Source organism: Neovison vison, chromosome 6, assembly GCF_020171115.1.
Source record: "Neovison vison isolate M4711 chromosome 6, ASM_NN_V1, whole genome shotgun sequence".
In the NCBI taxonomy this organism is placed as follows: domain Eukaryota; kingdom Metazoa; phylum Chordata; class Mammalia; order Carnivora; family Mustelidae; genus Neogale; species Neogale vison.
Genome location: NC_058096.1, coordinates 76,552,115 through 76,575,222, shown reverse-complemented (window position 1 = coordinate 76,575,222; position 23,108 = coordinate 76,552,115). Strand labels below are relative to the sequence as shown.

Below are 23,108 nucleotides of genomic sequence, written 5' to 3'. Positions count from 1 at the left end.
CCACAGGCTGCGAGGGGAAAGCAGGTGAGAAAGAAGCTTGCCCGCGGTCCTGGCTCCTTAGCAGCTCACTGCCCCGCCGCCCCTCCCCCAGCCCCGCGGGTGCCGCGGCTTTAAATCTCCGGGCTCGGAAGCGCGCGGCGGGCGGTTGCCCAGGGAGACAGACGCACAATAGCTCTCACGCTCTTCAGCCTAGACCCGCCGCAGCGCGGGGCACTGCGCTAGCGGCCACCCGGCTTCCCGCCAGCCATGGCCGACTTGCACTCGCGTCGCAGCTTCAGAAAGCCCGAGACGGAAGAGGACTGGCAGGAGGAAGAGGAGGAAGAGGAGGTGTTGGCAGAGATGGAGGAGGTGGCGGCGGAGGAGGAGGAGGTGGAGGAGGAGGAGGTGGTGGAGAAGGAGGAAGAGGAAGAGGAGGAGGAGGCCGCAGACCCAGAGAAGAAGAAGGTGGAGGTCCACGGGACGTTCAGCGATGAGTACTTCTGGAAGGCTTTGGAGCTCGGTGACAGCAATGGCGAAAATTCAGAGCCCTACCTTCCCCGCTTTACCAGCATCCTGAGCCCCAGCCTGAGCCCGACCCCGCCGCTCAGCCAGATGCTGAGACCGTCGCAGAGCGAGACCCAGAGCTGGAGCTCGCAGTGGAGCACCTCCACTCCCCAGAAAAGTACAGCCCCTGCCCGCCCCTTTCTCTAAGGCTTCCCGGGCCCTCGGGGCTGCGGGTCGTCCGATTCCAGAGCCTTGGTCTCCTTGAGCGGCTGGTTTCTAAATACATGCACACTCCACACACAACCCAGTCTATCTCCGGCCCTTCTGTCAGAGGCACTGAAATCTTAACCGAGCCTTTGCGATGGCTCAGAGTTTAGGACATCGTTGAAACGCTTGGCGAAACTGAAGTTTGGGAGGTGCCATATGGAGCGCATTTGGTAGTACTCCTCTGTGCATTCTGGCCGTGATTTTGTTTCCTCCCTCCCTCCCTCTCCCTTTCCCTCCCTTTCCCTCCCTCTCCCTCCCTCTATCTCCCCCCACCCCCACGGTCCCCCATCCCCCCCAACCTCTTTTACACACACACACACACACACACACACACACACGAACGTTCCACTCATGGAACAGTAGTGCCTTTAGAGTGTTATGCTTCTAAAACCGTCCTCCAGAAAACCTACCTCGTGTTTAAGTTCCTGTGCTAAAACCACACTAGTCTCTTCCTTAAAAAGAGAGGCAGGGCAGTTATCTAGAGGATTCTCAACCTCCCAGTGTTGACATTTCTGCCAGGATCCTCCTCTGTTGGGCAGAGCGTGGGAGGGGGCTGTCCTCTGCATTATAGATGTTTGGTAGCATCCCTTGCCTCTAGCGGGGGCTATGCCCTTAGCCCCCACTCTATGATAATCACAAATGTCTTTAGATGTTGCCAAAGGTCTCCTGGGGGGGGGGGCGGTGGGGGAGTGGAAGAAATTGCCCTTCTGAGAGCCACTGATTTAGGAAGAGTGGATAAATTGTTTAATGTTTCATTCAACAGGTTTTCCTAAAATATTCCAGACATTTAGGAAAGACTTTTCTGAAAGGAATTTAAATAGGTAAGAAATGTTTTGCTTTCATATTATTTTTGGAAGCTGATGGTGTTTACCTCTTGGATAAACATGTCTGGAAATAGAGTAAAATAATCCAGGACACTTACAAGTAATTTCTTCAAAAAGGTTTTTTTAAAAAACCATACTGTTAGACACTTTGGGGATAGAGACAAGGTCCCTGTCCATCTACCCACAGACATGGCATGTCCACTTCATAAAACATGAAATAATAACACTCTGCCAGGTAGACAATACCAAGGGTTCTGAACGTTTAGGGCATAGGTCTCTATTGGCTAAATGAGACTGTGATTACAGACATATTCTGTAAAGGAGACTGGAAATTATGGTCTTTTTTTCCCCCTTCTCTCTTTTTCTTATTGTTATTCTTGCTATTAGCCTTCAAGCACAGGAAGAGACCAGAGAAATACCTTTTGGGACAGGTTTATAAATCTTCCCTGAAATCTCACACCAAACTTGAGTCCACAATCTTGAATTACTATTCACCTAAACTTTGCTTTTACAAGCAAATTCTAAATTCCTAAGCATCAGGATTGTTCTGTCCCACTTTTATGTTTTTATTTATCCCTTTAATTCAACTTTTTAAGTAAAAAATATGTACATGGTTAAAATATTAAAGTATACAAAGGTATAAAATAAAAAATCTCCATGCCCTTCTTCATCGCCACACTCCCACTCACCAGTTAACGTATTATTAACAGTTTGTTTCTAATATAATTTTATTTGTTGTTTTTTTTGGGGGGGGGAATGTCATCACTGCAGTAAGGTTTTATTTTTAAGTAATCTCTTTACCCAATGTGGGGCTCAAACTCACAACCCCAAGGTCAAGAGTTGCGTGTTATACTGACTTTGGCCAGCCAGAAACCACTGCAATATAAATTTAAATAGTGTATTTTCATTCTCTGATTTATCCATTTGTGACATATTTATGGGCTTCCCACCCATGAAAGATGAGGATTATAATTCATTACTATTTCTCTCCTCTTCATTTTTGGTAGTGATGTTATTTTTAGTTTTTCTAGCCTTTAGGATTTTAAGGTATTTAAATCTCTACTATCTGATTTATCAACTTTAGCGACTACCTATTAACTCCTTTTTTTTAAAAAAAAGATTTTATTTATTTATTTGAGAGAGAGAGAGAGCATGAGAGGGGAGAAGGTCAGAGGGAGAAGCAGACTCCCAACTCCACTGGGAGCCCCATGCAGGACTCGATCCCCAGATTCCGGGATCATGACGTGGGACCAAACAGCAGCAGTTGCTTAACCAACTAAGCCACCTAGGAGCCCTACCTATTAATTCTTATTATGAGACATTAACCCACTAATGCACTTCTACTTTCTTCTATCTCTCCTCGCACCCCTTCCTATCCCAAGTAATACATTATATACATTTTATAACAAACTATATTAATGTGTAATATATAGTCATATAAAGTCATTTTACTTTGCCAAGTTTTATGTTCATGTTGTGTTTTATAATCATAATTAAGACAGTACAAGTTAATTATAAAAATTGAAAGCCAATCAACAATATAATTTCATGCTAAGAATCCAATAATGTGATTGGATTAGTACACACACACACACACACACACACACAATCCTATGCTAGTAAAACTTGGCTCCTAAAAGGAGAACTTTTCACCTCTCAGTTGTTTTTAATTGTCTTTAGCTTTCCTGAGTTGGGTGCAGTGGCCACATTTTCTTGATTCCCAGCTTCTATTCCTTTCCTCTTAGCTGGAGAAACTCCTCAGATAATTATCTCATGCAGATCTCATAGGTATTCAAACTCCTGAGTTCTTGCCTATCTGGAGATTTCTTCATTTTACCCTCATACTTAATTAATATAACATAGCATAAAAGAATACATTTAAAGCCCTTTTCCTCAGAGCTCTGAAGATATTGTTTCTTTGCCTTTTAGTACCCGGTATTGCTGATCGTTCTGATTCTCAGACACTGGTGGCATGTGATTCCTTCCTTCATTTGTCTCTGTTCTTTCCTTTAGAACTCCTACTGGATAGCTGTTGGCCCTCTCAGATATCTTTAAGATTTGGGGTATTTATAAGATAATACGCAGCCCTTGTACAAAAATTTTTATTTCGTTTTTCATATTTGTCATTTCCAAGAACTAGATCTTGCTCTGTGTCGCTGTTCAAATAGTAGTTGCTTGTTAATCTTTTTTGAGAGTATTCTTACACTAAAGTTCTTTTTTGTTCGTTGAAGTTCTTTCTTTTCAGGATGAGTTCTTTTTTTTTTTTTTTTTTTTTTGAAGGTTCGAAAAAGATTTTTTTTTTTATTTACTTTCAGAAAAACATTATTCATTATTTTTTCACCACACCCAGTGCTCCATGCAAGCCATGCCCTCTATAATACCCACCACCTGGTACCCCAACCTCCCACCCCTCCGCCACTTCAAACCCCTCAGATTGTTTTTCAGAGTCCATAGTCTCTCATGGTTCACCTCCCCTTCCAATTTACCCAAATTCCCTTCTCCTCTCTAACACCCCTTGTCCTCCATGCTATTTGTTATGCTCCACAAATAAGTGAAACCATATGATAATTGACTCTCTCTGCTTGACTTATTTCACTCAGCATAATCTCTTCCAGTCCCGTCCATGTTGCTACAAAAGTTGGGTATTCATCCTTTCTGATGGAGGCATAATACTCCATAGTGTATATGGACCACATCTTCCTTATCCATTCATCCGTTGAAGGACATCTTGGTTCTTTCCATAGTTGGGCGTTCAGGATGAGTTCTATTTATCTTGGTGCTTCTCTTCCATACTATTGATTGCCCCTAGGTGACTGGTAAGCCTGGGTTATCAGTTTGTATTTATAAATGAATGGCCGGTAGGCAACCAGAATGGAGTCATTCTGCAGCTGAGTAGTTCCTCACAGCACTGCTGGAGGCTTGGTGGTGATTCGTGCATGCGTGGGTGGGTGCCTGTCAGAGCCAGGCTCTCCTGGAGTGTCGGCAGGAAGCAGGCAAGCTGGATGCCCCACTATTACCAGAGTTAGGATAAGGACACATTGCTCCATGGTCGGAGTTCTTCAGGCATTTCATTTCTGGGTGGGGTGTCCCTTCCTCCTTCCTCATCCAGGCCTATCCGGCAGGTCCTGTGGAAACTCTCACTGTGCTCTGCTTGTCTTTCAGACCCAAAATCTCCGCAGAGAGGCTGCCCGCTCTTTGTAGGGAGCAGTTCTTTGGGCTTCATCTGGAAATAAAAACAACCTTCCTGTGTAAGGGGAGAAGAACGGGCCTGGCTGTGGCACTGGCCAACTGCTTTGAGTTGACTTCTTGAACTCCTCTGATGGCAGTCCCTAGCTCCCTCCTTACTGCATTTGGTTGAGTCTGAGCGAAGAACTTCCCAGAAAAACTTTACTTACCTCTTTTGTCTGAAGCTGTGATGTTCTCCACTCTGGTTTTCCATCAAATGAAAGCCATTTATTTTTGTTCTTTAAGGACTTCAATATTACTGGTCTACTGATAACGTGTTTCTAATTTCCCAGGGCTTTTTTTTTTTTTTTTAAGATTGTATTTATTTATTTAACAGAGAGAAAGTGAGCACACAAGCCAGGGGACGGAGAGGGAGAAGCAGGCTCTCTGCCAACAGGAAGCCTGATGAGGGGCTCAGGACTGTGGGACCTTAAAAGACTCTATCCCAGGACTGTGGGACCTTAAAAGACTGAGGCACTCAGGTGCCCCTCCAGGGCTATTTTTGTGTTTGTTTGTTTGTGTTTGTCATTTCAGTAAGATGTGGACAGGGAGGGAACTGGGTGCTCAAATGCCAGCTTGACTTGAACTTCCTATGATGTGGGAACATCTCTTTACTTGATCAAATTCATAATTTCCCCTCATAAATCTTCCTAAGAAGACGCTTCTTTTATATTTCCAACCATTCTCTGGTGAATTTCATGAGATTGCGTTTTTGAGGAAATCTGTCCTTAAAAAGTCATAAAAATGCAACCACTATTGGCTCACCTCCTATTTTTAATTGCCCTATTACTATTCTGGTTGAAAATGGGGCCAACTGTAGGCGGCAGATGAATGTGGAGAAACACAGATTTTGAAGCCGAACATTTCAGGGCCCCATCTCCATCTGCCCCATGCAATGTTTCAGAAGTTCCCTAGAGCTTCAGTTTCCTTGCCTGGAGAAAGGGAATATTAATACAGCCTTGATTAGTTTTTGTTAATTGGAATGAAATAGCGTAAGGCAACTGTTGTGAAGGGACTACTACATAATAAGTTCTCTATAAACGTTAATTTTGTTATCCTCAGTCACCCGCCATCTTTACACAGAATTTCAAAAACAATCTCTGGTATTGGTTTCAGGAAGGCAAAGAGCCTTTGGTGGATAATGTATTGATTTTGCTAACCATTGAATTCAGGGAAAAAAGCACCAGACATACACTGCTGTCTAGGGATTGCTGTTTAATATGCCTTTACCCTTGGGACACCTGGGTGGCTCAGTTAGTTAAGCATCTGCCTTTGGCTCAGGTCATGATCCCAGGGTCCTAGGAACAAGTTCCACGTCAGGGTCTTGCTCGGTGGGGAGCCTGCTTTTCTCTCTCCCTCGGCCTGCCGCTCCACCTGCTTGTGTGTGTGCGCTCTCTCTCTCTCTCTCTCTCTCTCTCTCTGTGATAAATAAATAAATAAAATCTTTATATCTTTATATATGTGTGTGTGTGTGTGTGTGTGTGTATATATATATATATATATATATATATATTTGTGTGTGTGTGTGTATGCCTTTACCCTTGGTCCCCATAACTTATTTATCTGGTAGGTGAGATAAACAGGACTCCCCCAGAGATTTGCAGAGGTGGCTTTGGCTGAGTATTCTTCACTTATTACAAGACACAGTCATTTCAGGATTAAAACATCCCAGTGATGCAATGTGCCAAGGAACCAAGCATTAAAAAAGGAAGGTAGAGACAGAACAAAGAATGTTTTTTTAAAAAAAAAGTGAGAACCTAAAATTGACTCAATTATTTGAAAAAGATTTGATAACTTCAGAAGATCCAGCAAATTATTACAAAAAACTGAAATTCAAAGAGGCAAAGAAACTTGAAGCAATAGTTATTACTCACTTATTACTGGTAACAGTCATCTTAACTAGTAAAAATCAATGTATTTCTGCCTTTCTATCATGTCAGTGATAAGTCAAGTAACTGAACTACTTGTAGAAAGAATACCAATTGTTTGATTACAAAGCATTGAGCTTCAACTTTAAAAAAAAAAAAAAGGTTTGGATTATTTTTAAGCTATTTAAGTGGGACACATGGCTGGCTCAGCTGGAGGAGCATAGCACTCTTGATCTCAGCATTGAGAGTTCAAGCCCCATGTTGGAAGTAGAAATTACTTAAATAAATAAAATGTACAATGTGTCTCATTTAAATTAAAATAAATGTTTAAACACACACTCCATCACTGTCACCACCAACGCACATGCACCGATATAGTGGTGGTAATTTATTCCCCGGGCGGGGGTGGGGTGGGGTGGGGATATGGCATTGGGAGCATCTGGGACTCAGGAACACTGCCCTATGATGAAAACACACTGTGCTTGACTTGACTGAGAGATAACAATGGAAGAATATATTTCAAAGAAAATAGAAACCAGGCTCTCCTATGTACTACACTGCAGTATTTGACTGTTAAAATGTGCTGTGTTCCGAAGAACTGCTAACAACTCTATAGATACACTCAAAACTAACACTTTGTTTAAACTTCAGGACTATGTATCACACTTTGTATCCAGGAATTCCAACATCAGTACAAACAGAAGAAAGCTGGCTTCAAGAATTTTCTGGCAAAAGGCGGAGGAGTGAGTAGTTTAATTTCTTAGCTTTGGCTTGGAGATATGTTCGCATATGCCCTTATGTTTTGATATATGTCTTCATTTTTTATTAACTAAAATGCATGCTGTTTCTAAATGCAAACCATTAAGAAATATATAAAAATGAAAATTTTAATTTATCCCAGTATAAGGAATTATGAATAGCCTTTTCTTTGAACTTTTCTATTTTTTTATATTATGTCACGTATTCATCAGAGGCTTATCGAGCCCCTACCACGTGCCAAGCACCCATCATAGTCCAGACCCGGTTTTAGGGAAATGGCAATGAAGAAAAACAAACAAACAAGAAAAAAAAAACCCTGTCTCGGTGATCTGGTGTTAAAGTGTGGAAGGTGTGTGCGGGGCTGGTGAGGTAGATAATACACAAATACATAGTACATTGGACAATAGACATGCTAAGGAGAAAAAGCAGAGGAAGGGACAGGAGATGTTGGGTGAGAGAGGGGCAAGGTGACATGGGGTGCTCAGGGAAATCTTCACTGAGAAGCTAAAATACTTGAGCAAAGACCTCAAGGATGTGAGAGAAATGAGCCAGAACGGTTTCCAGGGAAAGAGGATTCCAGGCACAGGGACTGGACTAGCACGGGCCTCCTCCCAGAGCAAGGGGGCAGTCAGTGTGGCTGCAGGGAAGTAAGTAGGAGGAGGATCTGAGGGTCAAAGGGACAGTTGAGGACCAGATCTTTATAAATGGGACCGAAGTAGAAAGACACTCCAGGGTTTGCACAGAAGAGTGACAAAAATCTAACAGGAAAATGGACCAAATACTAAAAAGATGTTAATCATTCCCAAATTAATCTATGCAGTAATTCTGATGGGATTTCTCAATGGAACTTGACAAGTTGATTTGTCACCCCGTCTTAGCAGTGTTACAAGACAAACAGGCATTTTCAGATGTCTAGGTTTGAGCAAACATGGACTGAAACGGAGCAGTGCCCAACAGGACATAGATAGGAGTTGCTCCCCAGACAAGAGCGGGGGCAGGGGAAGCTTCTTACAGAGAAGACCCCGGAGCAGAACAAGGAAATTTTTTAATTGGAGAGCTTATGGGTTTGAGATATATGGGAAGCCTCCTTGGCTGTCCCCACTGGCTGTTCTTAACCTTGAGGCATTTACAGGAATTGACTGGCGTGGATTTCGGTTTGCTTACCTAGGCTACCAAGGAAGGCAGCGGGGCCACCTCATCTGATGGCCGCTCAGTCTGAACCAAGCAGGAACCTAGTGAGCCTAAGTGTGCCCCTCCATTTCTTTCAGATCTTCTTTCATAGTTTTGTGGGGGGTATTTTCCCCATAAAGGACTCATGCAGCTCTTCCTAGTTTATTCCTAGGTGTTTTATAGTCCTGTATTGATGTAACAATTGGACACTTTTTTCCCATTATATTTTCTAATTATTGTCAATGCATAGGAAAATTATTGATTTCTATATATTAATCTTGTATCTGACCCACCCATTGTTGAAATTTCTTACTAATGCTAATAGTTTGTAAGTTGAAAGTCTGCAGAACAATTAACATTTCCCATGAGTAATGGAAATTTTATCTCTTCTTTAACTTTTTTACTTAGCAGTGCATGATGGACACCTTTCCATGTCATGAAAGATCGATCTATTTCATTGAAACAACAGCATAGTGTTACTTTATATACAGTTATTGTGGCTTATGTAATAAAACTGATTGCTAGATATTTCAGAGTTGGTTTGGTTTGGTTTGATGTTTTGAGCTCTTCCCCTTAACAACTCATGCCTTAATAAAAATCTTTGTGCATACATTTTTTTAATACCTGTGCTGGTATTTCTGTTGACCAAAATGCCTAAAACACATTTAAAATTTTTCCAGATACTCCACATAGGAAGTGCATCATTTTCTGAAGCCCACTTCTTTCTCCCACCGCAGTCCTTGCTGGCCCTGGCTCTGTGAGCAAACGGGCCAGCTCCCTCCCCATACCTCTGTCCCACTGTAGGTTGATCTGGTTGGTTTCCATCATTCCAGTTCTATCCGTTTAAATCTTCTAGACATTTATTTAAAGTTGCTGATGGTTACCTTCCCCATTTCCAGTACTGCCATGGAATATGTGGAGGGAATAATCCTCATGGTTGAGTTCAGTGTCTTAAAGGAGAACCCTTAGCACCCTTCAACCTGAAAAGTCTTTTACAGAATAACAGACATAAGGTAGACAAAGTAGTACTTTAGAAAGAGGGAAACAAAAGAGTCTGCAAACAACATTTATAATCAAGTAAAGTGTGCATCTCTGTAGTAGTCTAGGACCAGAAAGGAATAGGGACGCATTTTTAAATATGATCCTTCAGTGGTGGCTCTCCTCTGTTCCCCACGATTGATAAAAAGCTACAATTGTTCCCCACAATTGATTAAAAAAAAAAAAGTAAAAGGTACAAGGTCAAAGGTAAAACAAACACAGATAAGGGTATTTCTTTTTCCGACAGGCATATTTTCTTTTACATTAAACTTCTTTCCTACTTTGTCAGGATTGATGACAAATGTACACTCATTCTACAGGGAAGGAAGCAGCCTCTGTAATCAAAGAAACTGAACCTGAAAATCTGGCTTCTAAGTTAAGAGGTAAATGGATATTTGGAGTCCTTCCCTCTGCCCGAGAAGGCCAGCTGCCACTGGGGAACCACACTTAACTGGGATGTGCTCGCCCCTCTCAAAATGCCCTCCCTTAAGAATTTACCCAAGGAGGTGGTGAAAGTGTGTAAAAGTGTGTGTGTGTGTGTGTGTGTGTGTGTGTGTATTTGAGATGGGTAGTGGGTGACGAGAGAGTAGAAGACTCTGTTACAAAGATTTTATACTTTCTTTCTAAATTGATGCTTTTCTCTTCAGAAAAATGGGTAATTAATCCAGAAGAGCGAAGGCTGAGTATTTTATGTGAGCTGGAGGTAAGAAATGTTTATCAGTCCAATACTCAAGTGTGTTCATGGTAAATATCACTTATTCAAACATCAATTCTCTCTCTTTCTAAAAATGTAGTTTAAAGAAGATTTCATCACCCTGTTTGAACCTTCTCTGAGAACATTGCCTAGCATCGGGCCACCATCCATTCTGACATTCAAACCAGAGAGTTCCAATTTAGGCATTAACTTCAAGGTGATTTTAATTCGTGTTGTTTCAAAAAATTTTTTAATTTCGTTTATTAATACATAATGTAATAAGCCATGTGACGATTTGCCCAGAAGATATGAACATACTCTAAAAAACAAAGACAGGTAAAGAGTTCTTTTATGTGGAACGGCACTCAGGGTGGCTGTGTCTGTCTGCTGGGGCCGCTGGAACTAAGTACCGTCAACCAGGTGGCTTAAAACCACGGCAACTTACTGTCTCACAGTTCTGAAGGCTAGAAGTTCAAAGTCCATGTGCCAGCCGGTCCACCCTCTCAGACAGCATGCTTCCTTGCCTCTCCTAGCTTCCAGCGTGGCCATGGAATCCTGGCCTTCCTTGGCTTGGGCTGTTCCACTCCTATGGCGCCTCAGCTGTCCCGGCATTCTCTGTGCGTCCCGGTGTCCCTCTTCTCCAAGGACACCAGTCCTGTTGGATTATGACCTAATGACCTCATCCTCACTTGCTTACATCCGCAAAGACCCCCTATCTGCATAAAGCCCCATTTCCAGGGACCAGGGGTTGGGACTTCCAAAGTGTTGTTTCAGGGGACACAATTCATCCTGTAACAGTGGCCACAAGGCCTGGCAACAAAGGTGAATGTCTGCCATACTTGATCACCTTAAGTGACCAGTTACTGCCTCTGCCTGGTGGGCAAGGGAAAGGCCGCCCTCATAGTTCCAACAGGACCGCACACTGTCCTGCTGCACCAGAGCTGGGAGGGACTGATGGGTGGTGTGATTATTGCCAAACTCGGGATGGCTTGGCCATGTGGAGAGAGCTTCACCATCCCCAGACTGGAACCTCCTTCATTATTTACTTCGGGGTACACTAAAGGTGCAGGCTTCCTCCCTGGGAATAAGAGCCAGTCATCGTGGGAGGCAGCGTGAGGCAGAAGTGTGTGTGGGAATGCTGGGCAGACACACCCTATGCTGCTCATAGCCGCTCGGGGCAGCACATTAAACTCTACAAGTCTAATGAGGCGGACACACTAAACGTGCCATGGAATGTAATATTGGTCAGTATTTGCTGTTTGTGTTTGTCCAGGTTTTTCTAAACTTTAGGCTCACCCTTCAGACTCTTCAGACTGAAATTCTTGATTCAAACCTAGCTCCTTCCTCTTGCTGAACCACAAAAGCTTGTACCTAAGGAAGTGTCTGGCGTTTTCTTCTGCTGACCCCCAGAGATGGTTTTGAACATGCAGAAAGCCTGGTGGCCTTTCTTCCAGGGGAATGGTCCCTACACTGGCCCCCGGATCTTTATACACAGCAGATCTCATGGGGCTTTGACAAGGGCACCAGGCGCTGGCCTGCCAGCTCTCCTTTCCAGCTGCAGCCTCTTCAGGGGCAGAGGCCAGCCCCCCTCACGATCTTTGGAAGCATCTCCACCTTCTTCCTCCCGCAGGTGAAGGGTTGAAGGGACTATGGGCTGAAAAGCGAATGACCCAGACCCTGGTAGGGAAATGGCATCGCCACACTCTCTTTCCACCTGTCCTGTCACATGAGAGACAAACTAGACGTTCCACCACCATCTGTCTAGGGCGGGGCTTTACCCACCCCTCCCAAAGTGTTCCACTTTCAGCCATGCACAGTACTTATTATCAGGTAGTTCAACAGCCTCAAGACAGTAGCCCTCACTCCCCAGTGATGAATGCTTGGTGGCACCGACCACCTCATCCACCCTTTGGCCCCACAGTGGTTATTTTGCCAGTCCCAAAGAATGGAAGATACAGCTGGCCTGGTCGTGCTTGAGACCTGCGGGCCACGCACGAGATGGGTTTTTCCCAGAGGCCTGTGCTGCTGGCCTGCCCAGGAGCCCCTGCAGTCACAGTCGTGAACTCAGACACTTATCTGGCCATAGTGCCTCTACCCTTGAGCCCCTAACTCCAAGTCTCCTGTTGCTTCCCCTGGCCTCCCACGCCCCTTCAAAATTACCCTCACAGCACAGACAGGAGAATTCAGAACCCCAACCTGGGGCTAATGTGTGCTATCCTTTGTCTCCTGCATCTAGTCACACACTGTAATCCACACACTTCCAACCGGACTCTGATGTCAATAGTAAAGTCATTTGTGCAACTTTCTTTCTTCACTGAGGAGGCACCCTAAGGACCCACAAGTTCCCGTTGGGTTCTCTGTGCTCTGGTGAACCAGACAGAGGCCCTCAAAACACCACCTCTGCCTCTTCAGGCCTCCCCAGCCCTTGAATAGAAATAATGTCTCATTACTGGAATATACAGACCTTGCTAGTTTGGTGCCTTCTGGTATAGGATCTCAGCCCCCTGCAAGTTCCCCCACCAACTGTTTCAGCCTCCAGGGATCCTGACAGGTTGGCACATCCCCCAGCCCCACCCCTGCTCCCCTACTGGACATTTGCTGGCCCCAACTAGAGCCCTGACTCCTGCTGCTCCCAGAGGCTCTGGGCCTCCTTGTGGGCATTGACTCATTTTTGCTTTCCCCTCCCTGAAGGAAGAAGAGGAGGAAATATCACCCCAGTGTGAATTTTGTGGGGGCGATCTAAGAACATTTCTTTCCAATATGGATATTATCTCTGATGACAATAACTCGGAATCAATAGAAGAAGTAAGCTCTAAAGCAGGTTCATGGAGGAAATGGTGTTATTTTTAAATGTATGAAGTATTTTCTCCTGCATCTTCCCTTGCATTACAAGGCTTAACAGGGTTACATGTTAGCTGGTGGGGAAATGTAAATCATAATCACAACAGGATAACTTTTCATACCCCCTCTGATGGCTATAATCAGAAAGACGAATAATACTAACAAATGTTGGCAAGGATGTAGAGAAACTGGAAGATAATATGGTTTGGCTTTCGAGAAACAGTCTGGCAATTCCTTGAAAAGTTAAAAACATAGTAACCTACAGCCCAGCAACTACACTTCTTAGTTTATGTCCTGGAAAACTGACAACCTCTACCTCCACAAAAACTTGTACACCAATGTGCATAGTTACATGATTCATAACAGCTGAAAAGTGAAAACAACCCAAATAACCATCAGCTGGTAAACACAGGTCAATAAACGTGGTGTATCCATATAATGGAATATTATTCAGTCATAAAAAGAACGAGGTACTGATCCATGCTTACATGCTCCAACATAGATGAAACTTGAAAACGTTATGCTAAGCAAAAGCCGATCATAAAGTACCACAAGTGTCTGATTCCACTTATATGAAATGTACACAACAGGAAACCTATGCAGAATGCAGGTTAGTGGCTTTGGGGGGCTGAGAGGAGAAGAGGATGGGGAGGAAGTGTCGAGGGATAAGGGTTCATGTTCTAAAAGTTGTCTGCAGTGATAGTTTTGCACAACTCTGTGAATTCACTAAAAACCCGTGGCTTGTACACTTGAAATGGATGTGAATTATGGTATGTAAATTCTATCTCAAGAAAGCTGTTACCAGAAAAAAGTAACTATTGATCATTATCCAAAGTGCATTAGCCATTTTTGGTTTTTTCCTTCTCTAATTATCTTCATTGAGGACTAGTGAGATGAAAAATGGACTCTTTATTTTTCAGGCCTCCTGTTGTAGGTATTTTCAAAATCTGATTGACTACATCTATGAGGAAAAAAAAAAAACCCAGGACCCTACAGCGGAATTAATCTGTATTAACCCTCACGCAGCCCATGGCAGTGAAGTTGACAGACTCAAAGCAAAGGAAAAAGCCCTACGGAGGTAACTGAGCCTTTGATATTGAACCTCAGGCCCACTGAAGAAGAGGGCTTTTTGTCAACGAACCTTGTTTTTTCCAAATTTATAATTTTGAAGATGTGTTCCCAGTAAAGAAATAAAAATTGGCCAAAGCAAACCCATTAAAATTCCTGGTGGATGTTACTGAGATTCAGAAGCTCCCAGAAACTCTGTGAACACACCAATTTAAAGTAGAAATCTACCAACTGCAAATTCTCAGCTCAATTTAGAATTCCTATGTTGGAGAAATTTGTTGACTAAAGAGTAGAGACCCGTATGTACTGATCAAATGCCTGGATTCACAAGTATTTAAAGATAAAAATAATAAGGGGCAGCATTTAAACAGTTAAAATTTGTACTAAAATTCTGTTTTAAGCTTCAAAACACATTTCAGACTTTTGCATCATATTTTTCAATTTTGTAGAAAACAGGAGCGACAAATGGCCAGACAATTTGCAATAATGACAAACGAACAGACTAATTTTTCTGAAGAAGGTGAGTTCCTCAATGCTGATGTTATCTATCAGTTGAACATAGAAAGCTCAGATGACTAAGAGCTGAAATTGGTTTATTTAAAAAATAATATTTAAAATGTTAATTCCAGGGATGCCTGGGAGGCTCAGTCATTAAGGGTCTGCCTTTTTGGCTCAGGTCATGATCTGGGAGTTCTGGAATTGAGCCTGCTCTGCGGGGAGTCTGCTTCTTCCTCTGCCCCTCCCCTTTCTCCTTCTCTCTCTCTCTCTCTCTCTGTCTCAAGTAAATAAAATCTAAAAAAATAGTAATAATTAAAAAATAAACAAATAAATTGTTCATTCTAGTCAATGCCTCAGTTAAAATGGTTCAGAAAATCTGGTGTTTCGGTTATGTGGCTTTTGGAGGTTTTTGTCTTCTGCTTACTATTGTTATTGATCGAAATAAATTAGCAACATCTATAGACCACTTTATAGGTAGCTGTAAAGTTGTTCTAGTTAGGGGTAAAACTGAAGGAGCACTGATTTTTAGAATCAGAAGTTCTTGATTTATATCCTTGCTCTTCTCCCTATAGGCTGGCTGATTTGGGGTAAATTACTTTATCTTTCTGAACATGGGGTTGCTCCTCTACCACTCAGAACCATTGAAAAGATACTTAGAAAAGATCAATGTTTGTTGTGGTTTAAACTAAATCTCTAGAATAAAGTTCCTTGATATTCCACTATTTCCTACTAAACATAAGGCCAGAAAATTTCACTTAATAAAAAAATCATCTTTCTTCTTTTAACAAAGGAACGTTTTCATTTTTTTAACAAAAGAAGATGCTCACTTTAATTTAATGAGGGACGTCATTTTTCTTCCATTAAAAAAAAGTCTGATGAAGTGATCCTTTTGTAATAGGGTTTAAAATTTCATTTTAGAAGAGAGGTTTTCGAACATTTTAAACAAATATCCACTTTCATGTGATTCTTTTCCCATTAGATTCAAAGCACTTAAAAACAATTTCTTATCAACTTTCTGTGGATATTCCGGAAAAAGAGCCAATTGCTGACAGACTACTTGATTTCCAACTAGAAAACAAAAAAATTTCCATTGTTTGCTGTGATGCTAGAATAGCATGTGGAAAGGTAATTCTCTTGTAATATTTTTACTCACGACTCTTTAAAACAAGTTCTTCCTAAAATTGTAAAAGCTGTCATAATGAATATAACAGGTTGGCTACAGAACACATTTAACTCTTTGTCAAGAAGAAATGGTACAGACTTGGCTTTTTAACTTCTACTAGACTTTGTAACAATGCTTTTACATATATTTTATGGTGAGCTATTTTACTTAAGGGTTTTTATTTTAAAATGTGATCATTGGAACATTTAGAATCCTTAAAAACTAAAAAGAAGGGGGAAAAAAATCACCAAGAGCCTCAAGCACTTCCCCAGTTCATTTTTAATATTCCAATATTTTCTAGATCCACGCTGCCCCATAGGGTAGCAACTACTACATATGGCTATCTAAATTTAAAATAACTAAAATTAAATAAAATTTAAAATGGAATTCTTCAGTCACACTAGTCACATTTCTAGTGCTGAACAGCTGTGTGTGACTAACAGCTACCATATTGATGGTATAGAACATTCTTTTGGTCACCAAAAGTTCTATTAGATGGCACTGTTCGAGACTTATACCCATTGTTTTTTGTTAATAACACTTGTAATTATATTACATGTGTAATTTTTATCTCATTTTTAAATGTATTATAAAAATATTTCTATGAAATCTGAATAAAGTAAGGACTTTAATTAATAATATTGTACCAATATTGTTTCCTTCACTATAACAAAGGTACCATACTCATATAAGATGTGAATAATAGGATACACTACTGGGTTTGAGATATATTTTGTACTATTTCACAATTTTTTTAAAAATCTAAAACTGTTCTAAAATTAAGAGTTTATTTAAAATTTTTCATTAAAAAATATTTCCATGATCTTATATAGCTTACATTAATAGCATTTCAATTATCTGTGTGGTATTTTAATGTAGTTTGTCTAACCACTCCCCTATTATTAGACATGCAGGTTAACAATTTTTTTGCTATATTAAGTAATACTGCTTTGAATATCTTTGTATATAAGTGGATTTTTATATAAGTATATTTTTCAGAATAGATCTCTAGAAACTAAATTATGGAGACCATATTTGTTTCTCTTGAGTATAAAGAATTTAAACCATGGCAGTGAACTGAGAAGACTGACAGAATCAAACCCAAATCCTGTCAGGAAGACCGGCCCTGTCCAATTTGCCTGGCCCTCAAATTTCTCCTGCAAATTATCCTTCAGGTTCAGATACTAGCACAAAGTGACAAAGAATCAAGAAAACAAGAAAACTCAACACCACAATTGAAAACCCGGAAGAATAATATCTAATTAAAAAAAGACCTGCAAAGACTTTGGAAATTAAACTATGCTCATGAAAATAAAATATCAGCTTTAAGATATATGGAGGGAACAGAAAACTATCGTGACATAATTGGTTTGTAAAGAAAAAAATGGAACTTCTAGAAATGAAAAATAAAAACTAAAGTTAAAAACTTGAAAGATGACAGTTAAACACAGGTTAGGCCCAATTAAAAAGAGAACTAATGGGGGGTGCCTGGGTGGCTCAGTGGGTTAAGCCTCTGCCTTCAGCTCAGGTCATGGTCTCAGGGTCCTGGGATCGAGCCCCACATCGGGCTCTCTGCTCAACAGGGAGCCTGCTTCCCTTCCTCTCTCTCTGCCTGCCTCTCTGCCTACTTGTGATCTCTGTCTGTCAAATAAATAAATAAAATATTTAAAAAAAAAAAGAGAGAGAGAACTAATAACTTGGAAAATTTTTTAAAAAATTATAAAATTCTCTATGGGAATAAAATTAAGTAAAGAATACAGAATAAAGTTTATGATATGATATGAAAATGAGGTGTCTAAAACATATCTATTCAAAATTCCAAAAGGAGAGGAGAAAGATAATCAGGAAGAGGCAGTATCTGAAGAGATAATGGATAATTTTCTGAACTGATCAATGAGAATAACCCACAGGTTTAAGAAGTCCAATGAATCCCAATCAAGATGAAATAAAGAAAAAAAAATCCTAGACATGTGAGAGCAAAACTGGGGAACACAGAAGGGGGAAAAAAATCTTAAAAGCAGCAGAGAATAAGAAGTTCTGTTTATATTCGAAGAATTACACTCTCAGATAACCTCCCAATAGCAAGAATGGAAGTCAGAAGGCATTGGAATGTCTTTAGCATGCTTACAGAAAAAAGCAGTCAGTCTAGAAGTCTATAACCGGTTAAGTATTTTTCAAGAAAACGTGTCCAAAAAAGATATTGTCTAGTAAAGTCAAAGAAAATTTGTCACCAGAGCCCCACGTTAAAGGAAATTCAAAAGAATGTGCTTTGTGTAATTGGATGGTCTGATATTCAAGAAAAATGAAGAGAAAAAGTGGTACATTAGACTCCTTCTTTCATGTTGATTTATAAAAACACTTCATACATTTGTATGTCATATTGCTGCAACTACTTTTCCCTTCTTGGCTTATCCTTCACCATTTTAACTGTAATTTATCAAATCCTTCATGGATACTGCTTTTTTTCATTGGTTGGTAAATTTTTCCCTTACCTGAGATAATAAAGTTATTCTCCTATGTTAAAGAAATCTCTGTAGTTCTGCATTTCACATTTAGGTCTTTAATCCACTTGGAATTGGGTTTTACATATAATGTGAGCTAGTGGTTCTAATTTCATTTAAAAAATATAGAGAGGCACCTGGGTGACTCAGTTGGTTAAGCGTCTGCCTTCGTCTCATGTCATGATCCCAGGGTCCTGGGATGGAGTCCTGAATCAGCCTCCCTGCTCAGTGGGGAGTCTGCTTCTCCATCTCCCTCTACCCCTCCCATCATGCTCACTGTCTCTCTCTCTCAAGTATGGAAAAGATTTTCCTTTCTCCATTGCCATGCACTGGCACAGCTGTCCCACATCAGATGTTTATGACTGCATGATCTTGATTCTGGACTCTATTTTTTTTAGATTTTATTTATTTATTTGACAGAGAGAGAGAGAGAGATCACAAGTAGGCAGAGCAGCAGGCAGAAAGAGAGGGGGGAAAGCAGGCTCCCCGCTGAGAAGAGAGCCTGATGTGGGTCTCGATCCCAGGACCCTGAGATCATGACCTGAGCCGAAGGCAGAGGCTCAACCCACTGAGCCACCCAAGCACCCCTGGACTCTTTATCCTGTATCATAGATTTCTTTATTATGCCCCAACATTACACTGTCTTAATTACTCTAATTTGTGATAGATCTTAATATCTGGTAGATCACATTCCTCTTTCTCAGTCTTCTTCTTTAAGAATATCTTGGCTCTTCTAAGTTCTTGGTATTTCCTATAAATTTTAGAATCGACTTGTGAAGACCTCCCTTTCCTCAACACATACAAATACTACAATCTTATTAAAATGTGAATTGTACTTACATTGGATCTATAAATCAATTTGGGAAGAATGTCATCATTAAAATACTTAATCTTCCAATCCATGAACATTAGGTCAAATTTATGAAAGACATTATTCAAATATTTTATTTTATTATTACCTTTCTGGTCTAAAAATCCTTGCAATTTTTGAGAGAGGTAGGCTAAAATATCCCATTATGATTATGGAATTTTTAATTTTTCCTTTTCCTTTTGTAATATTTTGCTTTATATATGTTGAAATTATCTAAGTATGGGAAAAATATTTTGTAATGTTCTATCCTCCTGGTGGATTTAAACTTTTATCATTATGAAGTAATCTTCTTTATCTCTAGTAATACTATTCAGTATTTTCCTGTATCATTTTTATTTATAATCTTTTTATATACTTAGATTTTAGATTTGTCTCTTGTAAAAAATATATGGTTGATATTTTTCCTTAAAAAGAGAACTAAAACTAATCTGACATTCTTTTTTTAATTAACTGGAGTATTTAGTCTATTTACACATAAATACTGACATTCTTTGATATTTTCTATTTGTTCCCTGTTATGTGTTTTTATTTTCCTTTATCCTTTCTTGTCTTTTGGGGAGGGGTATTTAAAATATATCATTCTTTTTTTTTTATTCTACCTCTACAAGCTTGGGAGTTATACTCTCTGCTTCTGTTATTTTTCTGGCTACCCTAGAAATTTTCAGCAAGTAAACTTAATTTATCCAAGTCTGAAGTTAAGCTATAATATTTACCCTTCTCTCAGATACTATACCCAGAAATGGAATTGCTGAATCCCAGGCTATGCCTGTCTTTCACTTTACTAGATGAAGCCAAAATGATTTCCAAGTTGTTGGACTGTATTACATTGATCCACTAGAGGCAAACAATAATGACTCTTGTTCTTCATCCTTTCCAATAGTCATTACTATCAGAATTTATATTTTCTTTGCTAGTATGATAGATATACATTGATCTCTAATTGTGGTTTTAATTTTCCAGGTTAATTTTCCAGGTTACTAATGATGTTGAGCACTTTTTCGTTTATTGATCATTTGAGAGTTCTCCTTTCAGAAGTGTTCAAGAGGTTTTTTTGGCCCATTTTTCTCAAATGGTCATAATATCCAAGGGGAACTGAGTACCAGCATACATGCATAAGAATGTTCTCAGTTTACAATAGTCAAAAACTGGGAATGACTCAGGCAACCATTAAATAAATAGGGATAAATTCATACCCTGAAATACTATCACAAATTAAAGTTAGTGGACCACAGCTACACACTGGAACATGCAAGAAACTCACACATAATATTAACAGAAAGAAACAAAATATTAAAGACACATGATGTATGTTTTTACTTATGTAAAATTCAAAATGAGAAAAATTAAAGCTATATTGTTTAGAAATTGTGAAAGTGCAAGGAAATGACTATGAAGTCAGAGTAGCGGTTATGTCTAGGAAAGAAAGTATCGACTTTGAGATAGACACACAGTGGGACTCCTAGAGTACTGGTATTATTCTATTTCTTGACCTGGTTGGAGATAACAATGGGTATTCACTTTATAATTACTCACTAACAAAACAGCTTGTTTTAGCACTGTTCTTAATGTATTTCATATTCATAACTTTAAAAATGAATAAAAATGTGTTATCTTCCAAAATAAATGGCAACACTTATTTGAGTATTTCGGTGGTTTCATTGTTTAGCCCTAGAAATCCTTGAATCGATTACATTGTTGTAATTCAATACAATTGTAATTCAATATAATCAATTGTATTGAATCAATACAAGATTAGGATTAAAAAGAATCATTATAAAATGTTACTGGGCACAAATTCATTTCCCTATTAAGTACTACATATAAAATAGTTAAAATTGGAGATCTAAGAAGAATTATTTCCCTGTATTTTTTTCTTCTCATATGCCATCAGTGTTTTACTCAAGTAACTTCAAGAGCAATCCTGAAGAGAGACCAGATGCTACAGATTCTAGCGTCTGTAGCTTTGAGTTCAAAGTCACTCTGTCAAAGTATAATTTATATACAGTTATAATTTATATACAGTTGAATTCACCTTTTTTAGATGTCCAGCGCTCTGAATTTTGGCAGTTATGTAACCACTACTACAGTCAGCACATAGAATATTTCCATTGTGCTAGGGCTGCTCTTTAATTTTCTGTTTCTAGAGTAATGTGTGAATAAGGTTAAAAAAATTTTTTTTAAGCCTTTCAAACAGATATGTAATGTCAGATTCCTGCCTGAAAGCTTTTATCAAGTTATCTGCAGGGGCTAGGAATAATCTTTAATGATTTTTAAGATTGGTTTGTCCAGGCAAGGAGAATTTTAGACCAATATCACCTACCAAAAAGGAGAATTTTAGACGAATATCACTGATGAATATGGATGCTAAGATTCTCAACAAGATCCTAGCCAACAGGATCCAACAGCACATTAAAAAGATTATCCACCATGATCAGGTGGGATTCATCCCTGGGCTACAAGGATGGTTCAACATTCGCAAATCAACCAATGTGATACAACAAATTAATATGAGAAGAGAGAAGAACCACATGGTCCTCTCAATTGATGCAGAAAAAGCATTTGACAAAATCCAGCATCCATTCCTGATTAAAATGCTTCAAAGTATAGGGATAGAGGGAACATTCCTGAACCTCATCAAATCTATCTATGAAAGACCCACAGCAAATATCATCCTCAATGGGAAAAAGCTTACAGTCTTCCCATTGAGATCAGGAACAAGACAAGGATGCCCACTTTCACCACTCTCGTTCAACATAGTATTAGAAGTCCTAGCAACAGCAATCAGACAACAGAGAGAAATAAAAGGTATCCAAATTGGTAATGAAGAAGTCAAACTCTCTCTCTTTGCAGATGACATGATTCTTTATATGGAAAACCCAAAAGACTCCACCCCCAAACTATTAGAACTCATACAGCAATTCAGCAACGTGGCAGGATACAAAGTGAATGTGCAGAAAGCAGTGGCTTTCTTATACACTAACAATGAAAATACAGAAAGGGAAATTAGAGAATCGATTCTATTTACTATAGCACCAAGAACCATAAGATACCTGGGAATAAACCTAACCAAAGAGGTAAAGGATCTGTACTTGAGGAACTATAGAACACTCATGAAAGAAATTGAAGAAGACACAAATAGATGGAAGACCATTCCATGCTCTTGGATGGGAAGAATAAACATTGTTAAAATGTCTATACTGCCTAGAGCAATCTATACTTTTAATGCCATTCCGATCAAAATTCCACCGGCATTCTTCAAAGAGCTGGAGCAAATAATCCTAAAATTTGTATGGAATCAGAGAGACCCCGAATTGCGAAGGAAATGTTGAAAAACAAAAATAAAGCTGGCAGCATCACGTTACCTGATTTCAAGCTTTATTACAAAGCTGTGATCACCAAGACAGCATGGTACTGGCATAAAAACAGACACATAGGCCAGTGGAACAGAGTAGAGAGCCCAGATATGGACCCTCAACTCTATGGTCAATTAATCTTTGACAAAACAGGAAAAAATATACAGTGGAAAAAAGACAGTCTCTTCAATAAATGGTGCTGGGAAAACTGGACAGCTCTATGTAGAAGAATGAAACTCGACCATTCTCTTACACCGTACACAAAGATAAACTCAAAATGGATAAAAGACCTCAACGTGAGACAGGAATCCATCAGAATCCTAGAGGAGAACATAGGCAGTAATCTCTTTGATATCAGCCACAGCAACTTCTTTCAAGATATGTCTCCAAAGGCAAAGGAAACAAAAGCAAAAATAAACTTTTGGGACTTCATCAAAATCAAAAGCTTCTGCACAGCAAAGGAAACAGTCAAAAAAACAAAGAAGC

General features: G+C 39.9%; 1 protein-coding gene across 1 annotated transcript in view; it reads left to right on the top strand.

The window, feature by feature from the left end:
* Positions 1-246: 246 nt before the first annotated feature.
* ERICH6 (glutamate rich 6) overlaps positions 247-23,108 on the top strand; it is a 33,813-nt gene continuing 10,951 nt past the window's right edge. Inside the window, exons 1-10 of the mRNA XM_044255084.1 lie at positions 247-661; positions 1,514-1,571; positions 7,319-7,410; positions 9,955-10,017; positions 10,282-10,337; positions 10,429-10,545; positions 13,020-13,133; positions 14,090-14,247; positions 14,687-14,757; positions 15,715-15,860. Of these exons, the coding sequence (XP_044111019.1) occupies positions 247-661; positions 1,514-1,571; positions 7,319-7,410; positions 9,955-10,017; positions 10,282-10,337; positions 10,429-10,545; positions 13,020-13,133; positions 14,090-14,247; positions 14,687-14,757; positions 15,715-15,860 (1,290 nt within the window). The remainder of the gene's footprint in view (positions 662-1,513; positions 1,572-7,318; positions 7,411-9,954; positions 10,018-10,281; positions 10,338-10,428; positions 10,546-13,019; positions 13,134-14,089; positions 14,248-14,686; positions 14,758-15,714; positions 15,861-23,108) is intronic.